We start from the raw sequence: 20,581 nt of genomic DNA on the forward strand, positions 1-20,581 counted from the left end.
TGTTTTCATCTCTTCTCCAACTGCATAGGGAGCTCCTGGTGACCGAGGACCTCCTGGACCACCAGGGATGTGTGGTCCTCCAGTAAGTGAGCTAAAATGCTTTAGTATCATTGAACATAAATTGGTAATGATACACAGTATCTATTGAATGAATATGAAACTTCTCTTGGTGTACAGGGTCTTCCGGGTGATATGAAAGGTGAAAAGGGTGAGCCAGGAGAGCCAGGAAAAAGGGTAAGTTTTATGACCATTAGTAGTGTTTATAAAAATATAAATGTAAATATGTGTTTAATTCTTTCTTTCTCATTCCTGCTTTTCTTGCCTGAATATATCACTACTGGTATACTATAATAATGGCATGTGAAGTCTATATAATCCAACACAAGGATAAATCTTGTTACATTATTTAACCCATATTTCATAATTAACAAATTTATATCCTTACTCTATTACTGCTTTGTATCCTACAGGGTAAACCAGGCAAAGATGGAGAGACTGGCCTACCAGGAATGCCAGTGAGTAACTAAAGTCCTTTCTTCCAACCTACACTCTCAAGAATTGTGGTTGGTGGTAGGAAGGCAGACATCAAGTTTGGAAAGAGTTTGAGTGAATAGGTATATAAATTTGAGATACTTCTATCTTTAAAGCATTAAGATATGCTTTATATATAATAAAATAAATCATTTTAGGGGTAAGTCCTTTGTTTTGACCAAGGTAAAGTTGTATGCACCACCATAATCAAGAAGAGCCACAAAACCTTCAAACATTCGCTCATTGGCCGGGCGTGGTGGCGAACGCCTTTAATCCCAGCACTTGGGAGGCAGAGGTAGGAGGATTGCCGTGAGTTCGGGGCCACCCTGAGACTACATAGTGAATTCCAGGTCAGCCTGGGCTAGAGTGAGACCCTACCTCAAAAAATCAAAAAAAAAAAATTTGCTCATGATCTTTTGTAGTTATCTTCTTGTTTAATCTTTCACCCTAAGATCCTGGCAACAACTGATTTGTTCAACTTCCTATAAATTCATCCAGCCTAGAATGTTATAAAATATTGTATGTAATATTGTGAATAATAAATTCTCAAACCAATATAATATATTGTGTTATGTATCAGTAGTTCATTCTTTCTTATGGATGAGTAGTATTAGGTAATTTGGGGTTATCAAAGTTTGTTTATCCATTTATTCACTGTATGATAATTTGGTTGTTTCTGAGTTTGAGTTATTATAACTAAAATATTTATAAACATTCCCATATATCTTTTATGTGAACATAAGCTTTTTGAGTATACATTTTGACAGGTCGTATCATTTAATACCAAAGTGGGATAAAACTATTCCAATCCAGGGTCATTATTTCAATCATCTTCAACATCAAAAGTGTTCATGCTAAGAATAAGAAAAGAATTCCCAAGACATAGAAAATTTGATGAAATCTGTAGACCATTTCAAAGGAAAGAGAAAAATTCAAAGGATGTACCAAAATGTGATAATTTGGTTTCAAGATAATTTTATTAAAGAAGCAATTCTAGACTTACAATCTGTGGTTCTAAAAAGGCTTAACATATAGAATAATGAGACAAGTAAGTTCAGTTCATACCTTATTTTGAAACAATATGGTTGCCTGTGATTTAGTCACCCATGATACTCAACTATTGCTCTGATTATTTTCACCAAATTCCCTCAGGGGACTGAGTGAGGCCATTTCTCTGTTTGAAGTGGGAGAGTTCAAATCAGGTCAAATAAGTATTCCTTTATAAGTGGGGTCTTGCAGGCCACCAGAGAGTGAAAATAATGATGGTTCACTGGGAATGGACTTCAAGTAGATGCAATCCTGTTGTCCACCCCTACTCATTTCCACCTTCATGGTGGGCCATGGGTTGTGTCAGCTGCTATAGGGCTGAGGAGGAATGATAAGAATACTGTAAGTTAACACTCCACAAAAGCTCTCAATTCTTGCCAAGATACAAACTTAAATGAAATACTCCTTACATTGCTATGAGATATGATTTCTGAAAAAGCTGGCTTTAACGAACCAGTTTTGCTAGTATTCTCATTACTTCTATGGGTGATGTGACTTTTAAAATTTCTTTTTACTGTGCTCTTCACTGATTCCACCCTGTCCCTGCTTTAAAGGGATTGCCTGGTGATCCTGGATACCCTGGTGAACCAGGAAGAAATGGTGAAAAGGTAAGATATTTTATTGGTTTTATTTTCTTTAATATGATTGACATAATCATTTTCTTGCTCAAGGTTGAATTGTAAGTGAAAAATTTATAAATAATTAACTTATAACTTATATTCAAACATAATTTTTTTATCCCTCATTTGGTATGACATTTTATTTTTTCTTTTATACCATATCTTTTATGTTTTCCTTCATTGCCAAAATCAGAATCCATATATGGGAATACATGTAGGATTGCTTAACTTTAGCATTTTTGTTGTGAAGTTAGTGCCTTTGCTTCTAACAGTGATTTTACAGAAGAGGATTGGACACTTGTAATTGAGATTCTTTCACAAGAAAGAATTGGAGCTGTGAATTTAGAATGTCTCCTTCAAATATTTCCATTCTATATGTAATTATTATTTTTAAGTCTGTGGTTACTTCTTTGTACTTCTCCCCCAACCCCCTGCACCACTCTACTACTGGACCAATGCAGCTCTGACTGAGATCATTTATTTAGTTACCTATTTAAAAAGTGGCTTTGAAGTAATGTGTAATGTACATGGTACCCTATATTTAGAAGAACATGAAATACATAGTTCTGAAAGCCCTCTGATCTTTAATTGCTTTGTAGCAAAACAAAACAGAAAACTTTTGTTTCTTTGGCAAGAAAGAGCTTTGTGTTACAGACTTGAACATATCCAGAAGGCACCTATTTTAATGATGATTTATTTCTAAGCTAGATCCAGGTTTTAGCTTAGCTTAAAAGGAACACGTGGAATAAAGGGAGTCATCAAATACTTAACAAATAGAAGGATACATTTTTAAGTAGATACATACAATATAAACTAATGTTTTAAAAAAAATTTCATACAAATAAGCAGGTCTAGAATGAGAATAAATGTATGAAAATGACATCTATTCTTGTATCTTGACCAATAGTGTGTCAGTTGGATATCGTCTTCTTCCTGCCATTGAATCTATTGATCAAGAATAAAAGTTTAATCTGAATTTGTCCTTTTTTAGCTTCTAAGCACAAACTTTCAACAGCATTTGCAATTTATTTGTTTTTTCTGATGATAGTTAAATATGTCAATTTGAAAGTATCTGACACTAATAAAAATGACACTTGAACAGGATGTGGTGGTGCACGCCTTTCATCCCAGCACACAGGAGGTAGAGCTAGAAGGATCATTGTGAGTTCGAGAACACCCTAAGATTACATAGTGAATGAATTCCAGCCTGAACTAGACTGAGACCCTACTTTGAAAAACCAAAAAAAAAAAAAAAAAAAAAAAAGACACTTGGTTAGTGTCCTTGACTAGTGTTATTTGGAGGAATAAAACTAAAAGTAAGAAAAGGAAATGTTTTAAACTGATTCTAGTAGTACCTTTTTTTTCATTATTTTCTTTGTAGACAGTCTGTAGATTACTAGGAAATAAGAATCATGTCCTAGAGTCAAAGAATTCCATAGCCAGAAGTATGCACAGAGTCTTCAGTTTTGAAATAAGCCAGAGAAGTTAATTGATTTGCTCAAGAATATGTAGGCAATGAGTCACAGCCTGAAACATCACAGATCTTTGCACACTTAAGGTTTCATTAATTCATGATTTATTTCTCATTTGAGATATTGTGAGTCTTTACAAAATTTAAGTGTTTCTTGTGTTCTTGAGGAAATGAATAGCTCATGGGATTCTTACTAATGTATTATACATTTGCATTGAACAGGGCCAAAAGGGTGACACTGGCCCACCTGGGCCTCCTGGACTTGTAAGTTTTGTTTTGTTTTTTTTTAAGCTTTCATTTACCAGATTTAATATTACATCCTTACTTTGGTACCTAAGCTATATGGTTCCTACCAACCCCTCAGGAAACAAGAAGTTCAAATAATTGCCAACTTCCAATGGGTTAGATAAATTTCATATCATACTATTTCAGTAGTATTGGCCTCAAGGTTTTTATATTATTCCTCCTGTATGTGACTTCTCCATAGTAAAGGTCTTATGGCTTTGGGTTGTTTTACATCATGGTTGCCAAATCATTTATCAGGCAGCCAGTAGGTGGTGCAAGCGTTGCTTCCAAAAGCTCAATAAAAAGTAACTTGGGGAAATGGGCCTGGACCTTTCCCCTGTGGAGTTCAGGGGAAAGATGGATTTGGTTCTAATAGATTTTCGCAATCTGTAATTGTCTGATTCACACCTCTTTATTCCCTGAGTGTGTGCTTTCTAGGGGCTCTTAATAACAAATGGAGGAAACTGATGTATCAAAGAATAATTGGAAGGGTGGTGGATACTGATTTTCTGCCATGTTTACATTCACCATGGAACTTAAGTATATTTCCAATCTTATTAAGAATAATGTATCATTGCTAAAGTTTAACCATTTTTCTGGTTAAAATTTGTTAAGTCTTTGGACATTAAACTCTACTGAAGACACAAAGAGTGAGTGTCATAAAAGTTATTCTATATGCCCTGACATTTTGGTAACATTATTTTAATTCTACTTATCTGTAATGAGTGTCAGATGTAATACTTAGAACTGTTCCTAATCTACAGAGGAGATATTGAAAGATCATAGATATTTTTTATTCACTTTCATTTCAAAATCAGAGTTTCAGTTCTCCAGGAAATAATCTCTATAGAAAATGAGATAATAAAACTTTGATGAATATTAGAAGAAATGGAAATTTGAAGAATGCATTCTTACCCAGCAGCTTACTTGCCTTTTGGAAACAGTATCATAATTTTGGGTCTTGCAACATTTAATCTCTCATTGTGTGTTAATGTATGTTGGTGTTCATTAATGATATTTTAATATAGATTTTTTAAACATGAGAATTAAGAGAAATAGAGGTACTCAGAAGGAAAGTAAGACACATACCAGTGCATGAGTGTGGGCTTCTCTGAGAAAATAAGTGATACTCATATGGGTACAGGTTCCTCAAAGGAGAGTCACAATTAACTAGCAAATATTATATCCAATAGGGGTAGGATGAAATACCATATTTTACTAGTGACTATGATTTGTGTGTTAGATAACCAACCTTTAAAGTTATTTACTTTTATAGGTCTATGAGATCAGCTTTTAAATATTTAGTGTATTTAATATGGAATTATGTTGAGCACACTTAGATCCTAGGTCACAAGAAACTAGACAATGAGTATGTTCAGATGGTTGGGTTATAGAAATACAGTCTTTCTGGAAGAGATAAGTTTCTTTTATTTTCAAGGAAGAAACACATTTAAGTTAAGATAGTGAAAGCATGGGGGAAGCATTGCAGATGTTTGGAATGCAAAGGCACTGGTAAGAATGTTGTCTGAAGTGGTTATAATTAGAGAACTATTTAATTGGAGTTTAAGAGTGATGAGGAAAGTGACTGGATCTATATTGTAGTCTTAATGATATTCAAGCTATGCTGTAGTGTTAATGATTTTATATCTGAGCACTTTGTGAAGATGGCATATAATAATATATAGATGCTTAATTACTTTCAGAAGAACATGCATTTTCTTCATTGAGGTATGCATTTTTTTTCTCTTTCATAATAAAGGTAATCCCTGCACCTGGGACTGGTGTAACTGTGGGAGAAAAAGGGAGCATTGGATTACCAGGCTTACCTGGAGAAAAAGGAGATAGAGGATTTCCTGGAATACAGGGCCCACCGGGCCTTCCAGGACCTCCAGGTAAAAGACACAGTGAGCATGACACTGTAAGACATGCTTACTTTTTAGCTGATTGTGCTCAACTTTTATTATTGCCTCTCTTAACAAATTACTTATTTATACTTTTTAAAGCCATGTAAATGTTACTGTTTTATCTTTAAAATCTCATTTTTACATTTTATTATTCATAAATTGTTCCAAATGAGGCCATATCTAAAAGATGAATGACTCATCCCTCTTTTCATGCTGTTTGGATAGGAGATATGGCTTAACTGATGGCTAGTGTTGCTACATTTCTTGTATAGAATAGTAAGTAGCAACACCCACTACTAATTCTAGAACCAAAGGACTAGAAATCCCTATGGTGATTTTTCTGTGTAATACAATGTTAAAACTAAGCACTGAATTTTATACCATTCCTTTTGGAGAAATACACTGTAGTGTAGCATTTATTTTCTTTCTTTCCTCTTCCTTTCTTCCTTCCTTCCTTCCTTTCTTTCTTTCCTTCCTTCCTTCTTTCCTTCCTTCTTACCTTCCTTCATATTTTTTATTTGTTCAAGGGAGAGTCTCACTCTAACCCAGGCTGACATGGAATTCACTATGTAGTCTCAGGATGGCCTTGAACTCACAATGATCCTCCTACTTCTGCCTACTGAGTACTGGGATTAAAGGTGTGCATCACCACATCCAGCTAGTGTAGCATTTCTAATTTTGCCACATGTTAATATACTTTTATTTATCATGTTTAGTTAAATATTCTCTGAAATTGTGTGTTATTGGAGATTTATGTGAAATTCACAAATGCATCTGGTGTAGTATATAGCATACATATATTTCCTAATGGAACACCTGTATAAGTGACACAGTGGTTCTTCCAAGAAGAAAGTTTAAATTCCATGATGTTCTAAATATGCACTTTTTAGTTCTAATGTCAAAATGTCATCTGGAAAACTGAAGTAAGGAATTTTACCAAGGTACAATAAAAAAGTTAGGGAGTTGAGAAATATAAAGGAAAAACTGAAGTATAAAACATAAGCTTAGAGCTTTCAAATCTAACATGAGTGAGTTGGAGGATGAACAAACTCCAGAAGAGGCCGTGTTTGCAACCAAATAATGGCTGAGAACTTTTACCTGCCAGAAATAATCACAAAAGGGGCTGCGGAGTTGGCTCATTGTGTAAAGTGTTTGAGGACCTGAATTACACATCACATGTAGAGTAGAAAGTTATACAAGTTAGTGGAGCACACTTTCAAAATAATAAATACAAATAACTATGAAGTTTTGATTCTGTATTTTACCAAACTATCATTCTACTGTGAAGGTAAAATACCTAACAATTGAAGCACTTCAACACCCTCACTGAAATAGTTACTGGAGCATTTACTCTGAGGTTAAGGGAAAGAATTCAGAAAGAAGTGGAGATGGGGCGGAGGACATGAAATCAATGCTAGGAAAGATGTTAATAAAATATATTAGCTCTAAATATGTACATATCATTAAAAATATCCAAGTTTATTTGAATAACAGCCTGGCACTGTAATTAGACACATAATTCACATGTGATGTGTAGATGTAGAAATGATGAGGTAATCAGTCAGTGATAAGTAATATTTTCTTGTTAGCAGAAAGCATAAAAGAACTATTCATTCTATATTTTGGAAAAAATATAAATTTAGACACATGTTAAACTTTATAGTAAACACTAGGGAATAATAGAAATAAAATCTATAATTTATATGGTAGTAGAGAAAACAACAAATCTCTATTCAGTAGAAGTTAAGATTGGGGCAAAACAAAAATAAACCTCAATAAATAGCAAATAAAAGATAAGACAATTAGAAAGAAGTTACATATGTAAAAATATCTCCAATAAATGTGAAAATATTAAAAATAAACTAAAAGATATAATACTATATAAAAAATATATATATTGGGCTGGAGAGATGGTTTAGCGGTTAAGCGCTTGCCTGTGAAGCCTAAGGACCCCGGTTCGAGGCTCGGTTCCCCAGGTCCCACGTTAGCCAGATGCACAAGGGGGCGCACGCGTCTGGAGTTCGTTTGCAGAGGCTGGAAGCCCTGGCGCGCCCATTCTCTCTCTCCCTCTATCTGTCTTTCTCTCTGTGTCTGTCGCTCTCAAATAAATAAATAAAAAATATTTTAAAAAAATATATATGTATATTATATATTATAGATAGATAGATAGATAGATAGATAGATAGATAGATAGTACTATATCTTATGAAAAAATAGGCCTATCGACCACAAAAGTGGGGTCACAAGGGAAGGAATGGGGAAGGAAAAGGGGTAAGAGAAACAAAACACAAAATTGTTTGAAATGCAATATAATGAAACCTAAATCTTTCATACTAATAAATAAATATTTTAAGAGAAAAATGTGAAATTAAAGCAATATATATATGTATATTTGGTATGGTATCCAGAAGAATTCTGTCTTAGCAGTTCTAGTGCATGAAACAGAATTCAGTGCAAAGTGCCTGCATTCAAGATGCAGGTGTTTCATATGAATAACATCACAATTGAAAGTATTAAGACTTTATCCATTTGAATGATAAACTGAAAAGTGATAAATTACAAAGGGTAAATTACAAATCCTCATTATGTTTTGTATTTGAAAATAAGTATACATATAATTGGACCAACATAATCAAGCTATTTGTATGAGGGAGAGGAAAATAACTTTGGATGAAGCAGAGAAAATACATTGTTTGCAGATATACATTGAATATATAGAAAAATTGACTTGATTAGACCAGAAGAAAATCTACTGTGAATTTATGGTTATCTGAGTTTATAGGGAATTAAGATGGAGAAACATCAAATATCTTGATATTTGTCTAGTAACACAATTAAAATTAACTATAACTGTAAGGAAGAAGAAATATATGACAATGTCACACAACTAATTTCATTTATTTGCAGCAACAAGGCACTTCACATTAAATCTCCTTGAGTATAGCCAAAATTGTATCATTAATTAATCATGACACTATAGGTACTGATAGTTAATGAGGGACTAGGAGTGTATGTAGCTTAGTTGGAAAGCCTTTTCCTATCATGCATGCTGCTCTAGGTTCTATCTGAGCACTGGAAAAGAAAGGTAACTGAGTAGAAAAATAAAAGGTTAAATCACTTGTACACACACACACACGCACACACACTCACACGATGTGAAATAAGAAAAAATATTAGAATGAAAAGCTTGGCAAAAAAATATTAAAAATTAAAAAAATAATAAAATAACTAAAACAGTTAAAGATGGAAAGAGTAAGTAAAAGGAAGCCCAAGTAAGTCAATTGCTATATAAGATATTGAAGTAATAAAAATCTCCATGAAAAACTATTGATAAATGGATGGTTTTACAGTTTGATGGATGAATTTTACCACACTTTCAAAAATTATAACTCATATCTTAAGCTATTTCAAAACATAAAAACTAAACCTAATTTAATAATAATAAATGAACAAGACAATAACTCTATAAATAAGTATAATTTAACCTCATTTATGAACATGGAAGCCATAATTCTAAATAAAAAATAACTATATGCAGAAGTATATTAACTTATATGATATTATCACCATGTAGATTTTACCCCAATATTTCAAGAATGGTTCAATATTACTGTAATTGAAAATATTTATAAGGTTAAAGAGAACAACCAATAGATACAGAGAAATTCACAATGGTAATTAATCAAGTGAATTAACTCAAGAAAAGTAGAGAAGAATCTTTTTTGACTTTTAAATGTTATAAATAGTGCTCAAAAACATGACTTAGCAGTTAAAGGCACTTGCTTTCAAAGTCTGATGGCCTGTGTTTGATTCCCCAGTACCCACATAAAGCCAGATGTGCAAAGTGGCACATCTAGAATTCATTTGCAGTGGCAAAAGGCACATGTGCACTGATTCATTCATTCATTTATTCTTTCCTCCTCCATGACTATGCTTGCAAATAAATGAAATATTAAAAATTATAAATAATATAAAATGGCAGAGGTACATTTGTTACTTTGTGTGAGAGATGAATATTATGGTTGATTTTACAAAAATAATCTGTAATTTTAAACTAGTCACATTCTAAATTCCAGTGAGTTTTTAAACAAGAAACCGGTTAAGCTTATTTCAATTTTAACTTAAGTCAGTATAGGAAAGATGCATTTTTTAAAAATGTACATAATTTCCTTACTAATTTTGAAAAGAAAGCTTGTTTTCCCTTGTTTTTTCAAGGTAGGGTCTGTCCAAGGCTGACCTGGAATTCATTATGTAGTCTTAGCCTTGCTCATGTCAATCCTACCTCTGCCTCCCAAGTGCTGGGAATAAAGGCAAGCACCACCATACCCAATGAAAAGAAAGTTTTTTTAAAGAAGTTATTGGTGTGTAGGAAACTGAAAAGTGCTCAGAAACAGCCAAGGTTATAGGGGAACTTTAAAATGACTTTTTATTCTTATTCATATTTTCTGGCATTTTTTAGATAAGCAGGTCATAGTATCAAATGGTGGGTATAAATGTATTAATAATTCAAAAAGCTGATTACACTACTGTATTTCTTATACTGAAATTGCTACAACATATGCAACTTTTTATCCTTTCAAATGTTGGTTTTTCATGAAAAATCATAAGACAATAGCCAAGTAAATTTGGACTATGAAGGGGAAGAAGAGGACTAAAGGGAGAGACTGGGAACAAGAAAGAGTAGTAAGCAAAAGAAATACAAAATAGTACACATTTTGTCTCATATGCAGAACCTAGATTTACTTGTGTGTGTGTGTGTGTGTGTGTGTGTGTGTGTGTGTGTGTGTGTACATGAATGAAAAGGGGGAATATTTGGGAGAAGAAAAGGCATAAGCAACAGAAGGGGAAGATGGATAGATAATGTAATGGGAGGATCAATATGAGCATATATATGAAAAATCAGAATTAAGTCTAGTTAATTTGTAAACTAAAACATTTGGAAAAATATAAGTAATGTTAAAGGGAGTTTTTTATCATTAATTAATGTCTCCTTGAGAACCAAAGAAATTATCTCTAAAATATAACTATCTGGTGGTTTTGTTTCATAGGGACACCAGTTATGGGTCCTCCTGGCCCCCCTGGATTTCCTGGAGAAAGAGGACAGAAAGGAGATGAAGGTCGTCCTGGAATTTGCATTCCTGGATCTCCTGGACTTGATGGGCCTCCTGGGGCTCCTGGCCTTCCCGGGCCACCTGGACCTCCTGGTCCTCATATACCTTCTAGTAAGTTCTGTTTTTACTAGGAAAATTCTATTTATTCAGTTATATAACTTGTAAGTAAATCAGGTTTTCATTGTTTTTTATATTTCTGATGTCTAAAAGATTCTAATACTTCTAATTAGGGATTGTTATGTTCCTTTGGTTTTACTGACTCTTCAAATAGTGTTCACTATCAACAACATATCTTCATTTTGCATGTTGATTTTTATTTCATCAGAGGTATAACTGAAAATAGATGTTTCTTTCTAGCATACTCAGCATTTTTATTTGCTTAGTTTTTTGGATATCTCACAATTAGTTTGCTATCTTTTATTTAATCTCAGGTGAAGAGATTTGTAAAGAAGGCCCTCCAGGCCCACCAGGATCTCCAGGTGATAAAGGACTCCAAGGAGAACAAGGAATGAAAGGTTTGATCATCAAATATGTATCTATTTCTTAATTCTTATGAGTCATTAGCAAAATAATCTATGTTAACTTCCATCCTACCACATCAACTTCCATGTTTATACACCAAGACAATCTCATTAGCAATAATCCATAATCAATTTCGTGAATCATATTTTCTTATCCCTGATCTCCTGTCTTTCTGGCTTACAATTTCTAATAACCTGAGTCCACATTACTTTTATCCCACAAATTTTAACTACCCTTAACTTTGTATGGTTTAAAATATCACCTTCCTAGCTGGGCGTGGTGGCACATGCCTTTAATCCCAGCACTCGGGAGGCAGAGGTAGGAGCATCACTGTGAGTTCGAGGCCACCCTGAGACTACATAGAGAATTCCTGGTCAGCCTGAGCTAAAGTGAGACCCTACCTCGTAAAACCAAAATAACCCACCCCCCAAAAAAATATCGCCTTCCTATCCTATGAGTGTGTGTGTGCATGTTTGTGTAGAGTGAGGTGTGCTATGTGTGGTGTATGTGTGTATGCACATGTATGTGCAGATTTACATGCCATGCACATGTGTGCAGTAGTCAGATGAGAACTTCTGTACACTTCTCTGGGACTGGGACTCTCCCTATACCCAGAGCTTTACTTTGGAGCCCTAGCTATTCTCTGTTCTCTGTCCTGCTCCCCTTCCTTCTTCTCCCAGGGACTGGGGTTACAGATGTGAGTAACACACCCAGATTTTTGTGGGTTTTGCAGTATGGAACTCCAGCAGTCTCAAGTCTCCCAGTCCCTCTTTCTTAAGCAGCAAGCATGCTCAAGTGTTGAACCTTTCCCCCTGCTCTCTCCATCCTCATTCTTTTGTAAAAACTTATTTTATTTATTTGAGGGAGAAAGAAAGACAGGATTTATGTATCAGGGCCCTCATCCACTGTGAATAAACTCCAGAAGCATGTGCCACCTTGTGCAGCTGGCTTTCGTGGGTCCTGGGGAATTGTACCAGGGTCCTTTGGCTTTGCAGGCAAGTGCCTTAACTGCTAAGCCATCCCCTCAGCCCACTCTTATTCTTATTTTAAGATTCTGGCCTTGCTTCCTCCTTCTCTAACCAATTAAAATAATAACAAGGATATTCATGATTACTTCCACTTCATTTACCAACCTGCTTGCATTTGTGACCATGCCACCCTCTTACCAAATTACTGTTATGTAGTTCCTATCTACAGCTTGTTATTCTGTATGAAACATTCTGATCGCTCTTGTTCCCCCAATGGTTTGGACCCAGAATATCTTGCCTCTCTCACATCATCAGTTTCTTCAGATTTGCTGAAGACAGTAAAATAATAATAATAATGTTTCTAAGGAAGGACTGCTTTAGTCCTTGTACTACATGAAGAAATAAGTAAAAATTATAGAGGCTCTAACTGCATGAAGATATTGGATAATTCATTCATAGCTAGCATCTCAGCAGGTAATAATGATAAGTGAAAATGCAGTTACTTTATCTAATGTATATGAATGTATATGATGAAGAAGAGACTCATCATAAGTTTCAGTATCAAAGAAATGAATAGTAAAGAAACAAAGTTTCATCATGTTGAAATGTTTGTATGGGTTGGTAAATCAATAAATGTTTGATTAATAACTTTTGAAAATATTAGTTTTGGGATATTAGTTATTAAAGTTTCTGAAATGACTAATTACAATAATTTATTTATTTATTTATTTGTGTGAGAGAGAGAGAGAGAGAGAGAGAGAGAGAGAGAGAGAGAGAGAGAGAGAGAGAATGGGTGTGCCAGGGTCTTCAGCTGCTGCAATCAAACTCCAGACTCATGTGTCCCCCTGTGTGCATGTACGACATTGTGTTTTTGTCACTGTGCATCTGACTTGCGTGGGACCTGGAGATTCAAACATGTTATTGTCCAATGTTTATTTCTATGTGGAAGTTATGATTCAGGTGTATAATTTTAGTAGGGTTGGAAGTATTTAGAAGGGATGTTAGTTGTATTTTATTTGTAGTTGTATTTGTGGCCATGGAAAAGTATCTAGAGATGTGAAATTCTAATTCAGTAATTCAAAAGATGTTAATGTTGGTTCTTTTGATAGAATTAATTATAATTGTTTGATAAGAAAATTGAGATGAGGTTCAATTTGCTGTTTTATTTAGTAATATGGAAAAATTGAGTAATTTAGGAAGGTGAAGAAACAGGTCTTGGTACAGGTATGGTTATGTGATGTACTTATTGAAGTAGATTAACACTTATGGCTGTTTGGTCCTTGTTTATATTTTAATTGTAATTGATGTTAATGATATTAATTAGTAATAAAAATTATGGACACAAGTCTGATGTGGTGGTGTATACATTTAATCCCAGCACTCAGGAGGCTGAGGTAGGACCATCTATGTGAGTTTGAGGCCAGCCTGAGACTACATAGTGAATTCTAAGTTAGACTGGGCTAAAATGAGACCCTACCTTGTAAAACCTAAAAGTAAAATATTATGTATATAGCTAATTTAATTATGAAATTTAATTTAACTACTCATTTTTACTTGGTGTAGGTGTTGAGGCATGTATTTGAATGTTCAAGTTGGATTTGAAACCTGTATATTCTTATCAGAGTAGGTCTAGAAAATTTCAAGGTATATTTTGGCAAATTATTAGTTTTCATTTGTGAGTAGAAGTTTATTGTGGTTGGAAAAATTCTAAGAGATTAAAAAAACTATGGGTATGTTATGAAAATTTATTAAGTTTGGTGGCCAAATTAAAATCTAGAATGGTGATGATAAGGGTAACATTTTAAGGTATGTGGGTATAATTATTAATAGGGTAATTATAGGGACTGTTTTTGAGATGAAAAATCCTGTGAAAATGTGGTCAATAGTGAGATATTCAACTAAATTAACTAAAAGTGGTTTATTTTCATTATTACTTATTATTTCCTTAATACTAGCAGGATGAAGGAGTTAGAATTGTTCTAAGATGATAGAAATAAAAATAATTTATGTGTGATATACAGCTGTTAAGAATTGGGAATTAGGGGCTGGAGAGATGGCGTAGCGGTTAAGCGCTTGCCTGTGAAGCCTAAGGACCCCGGTTCGAGGCTCGGTTCCCCAGGTCCCACGTTAGCCAGATGCACAAGGGGGCGCATGCGTCTGGAGTTCGTTTGCAGAGGCTGGAAGCCCTGGCGCGCCCATTCTCTCTCTCTCTCCCTCTACCTGTCTTTCTCTCTATGTCTGTCGCTCTCAAATAAATAAATAAATAAATAAATAAATTTAAAAAAAAAAAAAAAAAAGAATTGGGAATTAGTGTGATTAGTGTCTTCAGATTTTCTGATATTCGCTTTTAAATACAGTACTGATCAACATGATATTCCTGTGAGTTCTAGGCTCATAGTTGTTAGTAAGGAAATGGTATGCTTTGGCTAAGCTTCCCATGTTTCAAATAGCTTGCTCATCATTGAGGTGATGGGTGATGGATCTAGTAATTATCAGTAACAGAGCTTTAAAGAAAACTAATATATAATCATGGAGAAGAACTAAGACAAATCTAATATCTCCAATACAATCATATGTCAATGGATAACGCTGCTATTTAAACATCAGGGCATATCATCATTTGATTCATAGAAATGCAATAACTTCTACACCTTCTCATCCAATAAAGAGTTGAAATGGTTCAGTAGCAAGCACCACATTAGCAGAATAGGTATAGTATATCATAAGTATATAATAAGAAATACAATTAAGTCTTTCAAAAATTGGTTTATATTTAGATTTGAATATATATACATATATATATCACAAAGATAATTCTGTAATTGATTTAATAACAAGTAGTGCTTCTGGTTTAAGTCAAAAAGTAATCTAAGTTATAGATGAAAACTATGTACATCATTTGAAAAGTTATACAATGTTAGTTGGAGATGATAGTCATTAACTTAAATTAGTAAATAATATTGTATGGAATATATTTAAGATAATAGCTTTATTTAATTCAGTATTTTACATATATGAGGTTGATATTTTTATAAAGATGACTTAAAGAAATTTCAGTTAGGAATATTAGAAGCATTAGCATTATCAAGGTAATTAAAGATACAGCATATATTACTTTTATATGGAGTTGTACCAGTGTTTTTGTCTCACATAAAAACATAAGTGGATAGTTATTCAACTACTTTTCCATCCTTCTTATAAACCATTTGAGTCATATTCAATCTGGACTGAAGACTAATTGAAACAAATATTAAAGGGATACTTCTTGGAAAAGGCTGCTTAGGCTTTGGAAACTTAGGGAAGTCCACTGTTAAACATGCAAACACTATTCAGTTTATCACAATAAAAAAAAAATCAGGAATAAATATTTATACCACTGGAATTGTGGTGAATGAAAAGGAAAGTAATTGTGCAAAAATTAGTCTAACTATCCAAAATAATTTTATATCACTAAGTATTTGAGGTATAGCTTCACTTTTCATACAAGAAAAGCAAGATGTGGTATATGGAACTATCATCTCATCATTTGTAAGCTCTTTAAATACAGTTCCAATATATTGACAAGTCTGTGAAATACTGTAATTTCAATATGTGACAAATTGGGTAGTCATGGGAAACAAGATGCTTACTAGCTTTGAAAGGAAATGCTCATTAGAATACTACTTTATTTCATTTTAAAAAGTTTTTATTAGGAACTCAAATATGTGAACAAATTGTAATTGTTGATGTTTACATTATGTTTTTCTCTTTTGTCCCCTTTACCCTTCCCCTATACCACTGAAGACTCTCCTCCTTTATGGTCGTCCTTCATCTCTTTTGTTGTCTTATTTCTTTAGTCTTTCTTAATCTCTGTTAAAAATTTTAATGAGTTAAAAGCCTTACTTTTTAAATCTATGATTGCATGAATTGGCAGCTATTGTATACTTTCTTGTTAAACAATGACTATATTTAGATTATTAGATTCATAACCTAAGGTTTGTTTGAGTTATATTCACATAGAAATTCTATAATCAGTTAATGATTAAATGATAATAGAATTAATGTGGTTATATACATGGCCATTAATGTACTTTCTTGTACAATGATAGTTATTGTACATAGCTCCATGTTGCTTGAATGAACCTCCAAACCAGCCAAACCAATTTAGGAGAGGAGGAGATTCATTTTAATCTTCAGATCCAGGGAGAAGTTCCATCAGTGGAAGGAAGAACCTGCTTCCATGCATCCATGCAAAGAGAAACAACAAAGCAGCCTGTGCAAACCAAAAGCAACAAACAGCAGGGACTCAAACAGATCTAAGACTTTTCTGCAAAACTTTAGGCTGGAAATTCCATAAAAAACACCTTAGGGCTGGACACCAGAACACACCTCCAGTGAAACCTCCTCCGGCCAGCTGCTGGAGACCCAAGTTGCATACATTAAAAAAGCACCTGAATCTATGGGGGACATACATTGAAAGTACCACAGTATGCAAATATTATTTCTATGACACATAAATTTCCTCAAATTTGTAGTGATTAATCTGTATGCAGTATAGAAATCAATAATAAGTGTGTTAACATCTATTAAGAATATGGTGTACGGGCTCCAGTGCTTAGCAGTTAATGTGCTTGCCTATAAAACCAAAGGACCCAGGTTCGATTCCCCAGGACCCACGTAAGCCAGATGCACAAGGTGGCACATGTACCTGGAGTTTGTTTGTAGTGGCTGGAAGAGCCCTATAGTGTCCATTATCTCTTTCTCTCTCTTTCCTCGCCTCCTTCTTTCCCTCTTTCTCAAATAAATAATAATAAAAATCTCCTTGTAGTTAAAAAGAATATGGTGTAGGATGAGTTGGTGAATAATGATGAAATTATGAATAGTTAGCTTACTGATTAAATTAATAGTAGATGAAGAGCTAGATTTCTAAGACTGGCTGAAATTCATCATGATGAAATTAAAGGTATAGTAGTTTATTATCCTCAAATAAAAGTATAGTTTAGCTATAACTCTCTTTGTAATATGACTCAGCAAGACAGTATAGTATTTATGATTTGAAGCTGTGTGCCACTATTAAAGCTATAGCTCCAATATAACTTTCTACTGCTTGAATAAGAATGGCTGCAATAACTAGTGCTATATGACTAAGAGATGAGCATGCTATTATTTTAGGCCTATTTGTCTTAGGTAAATTGACCTTATAATATCTATGCTGCATAAAGGCATATGGGAGTGCAAATACTCACACATTTTCCTCTTTATACTTCAAACACAGGCCTTTCATACCTTCTAATTGGTCATAGTAAATACTTGGGGTCATCCTCAATGCTTTTATCTTTTGTATTCCACAACCAATTCGATCTTCTGAGAATCTTTCTTTCCTTTCTTTCTTTCTTTTTTTCTTTCTTTCTTTCTTTCTTTCTTTCTTTCTTTCTTTCTTTCTTTCTTTCTTTCTTTCTTTCTTTTTTGCTGTCATCTCCCTTCTATATCACTGTAGTAGGAGCAGCTAGAGTTTCCATCTTTTCACTTAGCTTATCCTTAACATAGCAGCCAGTATCATATTTTAACACATGTTATGTCATGCCTCACTTTTTTTTCAAATTCTTCTACTAGTTTTTTTTTTTTTCCATTTTACTAACAGTAAAAAGGAAAAGAAAATATCAGCTTTGGTAGCCTATATTATCTTTCATGGTAAGCTTCTTAGAAACAGTTAACTCTGTGACCTGATTCTACTTTCTCATTCTGCTTCAGCAGTCTGGATGGCTTGTTGTTTTTTGATTCCACTTATAATATGTTACCCTCACTATGCACCTGTCATGCCTTTAAAAAAAATCTCTGTGTATCTTCTTGTCAATGAAATCTATCCTGACCACCCTATTTAAATTTATGACTCTCCTACACCACACTTGTCCCTGGCATACTCAATCCCTCTCATACAGCTCCATTTTTCCTGCAAATATTTCCATGTAGATTTAAAGCTTAGTGGATTTAATAGCATTTGAAACTACTACGTAAAGTATTAATGTATTACCTTTGTTGTTTATTATCCCTTTGCATTGGTAGGATTTTAGCACTATAAAGTTATATAACTTTGTTTGTTATGTTTATCAGCATATCACAAATACCTAGAATAGTTCTAGGCACACAGTAGGCATTTGGTAAATACTTAAGAATTGAATTTTTATGAGAGAATATTGGTGCACCTGGGCCTCTAGGTACTGCAATCGAACTGTATATATGTGCTCATCTTGTGAGCATGTGCGACCTTGCATGCTTGCGTCACCTTCTGCACCTGGCTTAAATAGGACCTAGAGAGTAGAATATGAGTTCTTAGGCTTTTCAGTCAAACACCTTAATCACTAAGAAATTTGTCCATACCAATAATTGATTTTTTTAAATTTTTTTCTTTATTTGCAAGCACAGAGAGTGAGAGAGAAAAGAGATGGAAAGAATGGGTATGCCAGGCTCTCTATCTGCTAAAAACTTTTCCAGATGCATGTGACACTTTGTGCATCTGACTTTATGTGGGTACTGGGGAATAAAACCAGGGCCACTAGGCCTTGCAAGCAAGCACCTTAACTTCTGAACCCTCCCTCCAGCCCCGAATTGATTCTTGATGTAGACTTTCAAACCACACTTAGGGATAGGAATGCTATTATTTTTCAGTAACATTTGTTTTTTTTTTTAATTTTGATTTTCTCCAGGTGACAAAGGTGACACCTGTTTCAACTGTATTGGAACTGGTATTTCAGGGCCACCAGGCCAACCTGGTTTGCCAGGTCTCCCAGGTCCCCCAGGTAAAACATTCTGCATGTAAGATATATACTCTTAGTTTATAGTGTTACAAGTTTATCATTTTCAGGCTAGTCATTCATGTGTACAAATAACCAAATAAGAAATGGCCCTCCTCTGAGATAAAACATGCTTTAGTTTCTAATACACGATACTGCCAGCATTTCTGTTGTGGCATTGTTCCAAGAATGTATCTTTCCAATTTTCTAAATGGAAAGGAACATAACTTATAAACTGGGTGGGAAGTTTATAGTGTGTGGATCTTGAGTATAGTCTCCAGAGGCAGAGTGATTGGGACATATCACATGTTGTCATTAACAAACAGGTATTTATTGGAGTTTGGACAACCAACAGCCAGTATTCCTCTTTATATATAAAACTCTGCCCTCATCATTTCCAATCAAAACCAATTTCAGTATTTCAGATGCATAATTATTCTACTCAACTTTCTCTTTGCATATGCCTATATTATATTGTTTTGAGATAATGTGTAATGTCCTCTTCCAGGTACACAATAAATTCCAGGTCACTTGTCTGTCTAATATGTCTTTCAAAGACACCAGTTCATTAGGGACTCATAGTTGCCATTGGGCATTAGTAATATGGCCTGCACCTCTAGTGGTTCTCAAAGTAGGTGATTCTGACTAACTCAGAGTCACCTAGAGGCTTTGTTAAAATAAAGGTTACTGGGTCCAAATCCCAAGCCCTCTGATTCAGTAAATCTGGAGTATGAAATTCTTAGCAATACCAAAGAATTGACATTTTCAGTTACTAACCAAATAATAATGGTGCAGCTTGTGTGGGGATTTATTTGGAGAGAAACTGCTTTAATAATTTGTCATGCCACTAAGTTGGTGGTGCATACCTCTAATCCCTGCACTTGGGAAGCAGAGGTAGGATGATCACCATGAGTTTGAGGCCACCCTGAGTATACATACATAGTGAATTCTAGGTCAGCCTGGGCTTGAGTGAAACCCTGCTTCCAAAAAAACTTAATTAATTAAAAAATAGTACATCCTGTCATTTTGGCACTGAATGCTTCTCATTAGCAAAGTATTAGGAAAAGTAAAACCAAATAAAACACTATGAAGAATCTAGGAAAATTAAATGACTGAGAATATAGATATACATACTTCTTCCTTATTTCTTTCTCCCTTTAGCAATGGGATGGTTATAAGAACTCAAGCCCCACTACATATATCTACATATATTTGGTAGCTACAACCTTTGTAAAAGGATACTTTGGAGTTAGAAATACCTTATAAAGCAATGTTGTATGTAATATGAAGTATTACATTTTTAAAAGAGAGCATGTTGTCTTCATTTTGAGAAAACGAAAGGTAAAAAAGAA

General features: G+C 34.1%; 1 protein-coding gene across 3 annotated transcripts in view; it reads left to right on the plus strand.

Annotated features, from left to right (window-relative positions):
• Col4a5 (collagen type IV alpha 5 chain) overlaps window positions 1-20,581 on the plus strand; it is a 240,158-nt gene that overhangs the window by 139,627 nt on the left and 79,950 nt on the right. For all 3 annotated transcript variants that reach the window (XM_045140190.1, XM_045140191.1, XM_004659142.2), the window contains exons 14-22: window positions 29-82; window positions 178-234; window positions 471-515; window positions 2,133-2,186; window positions 3,892-3,933; window positions 5,714-5,846; window positions 10,907-11,080; window positions 11,401-11,484; window positions 19,143-19,235. In XM_045140190.1, coding sequence (XP_044996125.1) covers window positions 29-82; window positions 178-234; window positions 471-515; window positions 2,133-2,186; window positions 3,892-3,933; window positions 5,714-5,846; window positions 10,907-11,080; window positions 11,401-11,484; window positions 19,143-19,235 — 736 coding nt within the window. The remainder of the gene's footprint in view (window positions 1-28; window positions 83-177; window positions 235-470; window positions 516-2,132; window positions 2,187-3,891; window positions 3,934-5,713; window positions 5,847-10,906; window positions 11,081-11,400; window positions 11,485-19,142; window positions 19,236-20,581) is intronic.

Source organism: Jaculus jaculus, chromosome X (genome assembly GCF_020740685.1).
Source record: "Jaculus jaculus isolate mJacJac1 chromosome X, mJacJac1.mat.Y.cur, whole genome shotgun sequence".
NCBI lineage: Eukaryota > Metazoa > Chordata > Mammalia > Rodentia > Dipodidae > Jaculus > Jaculus jaculus.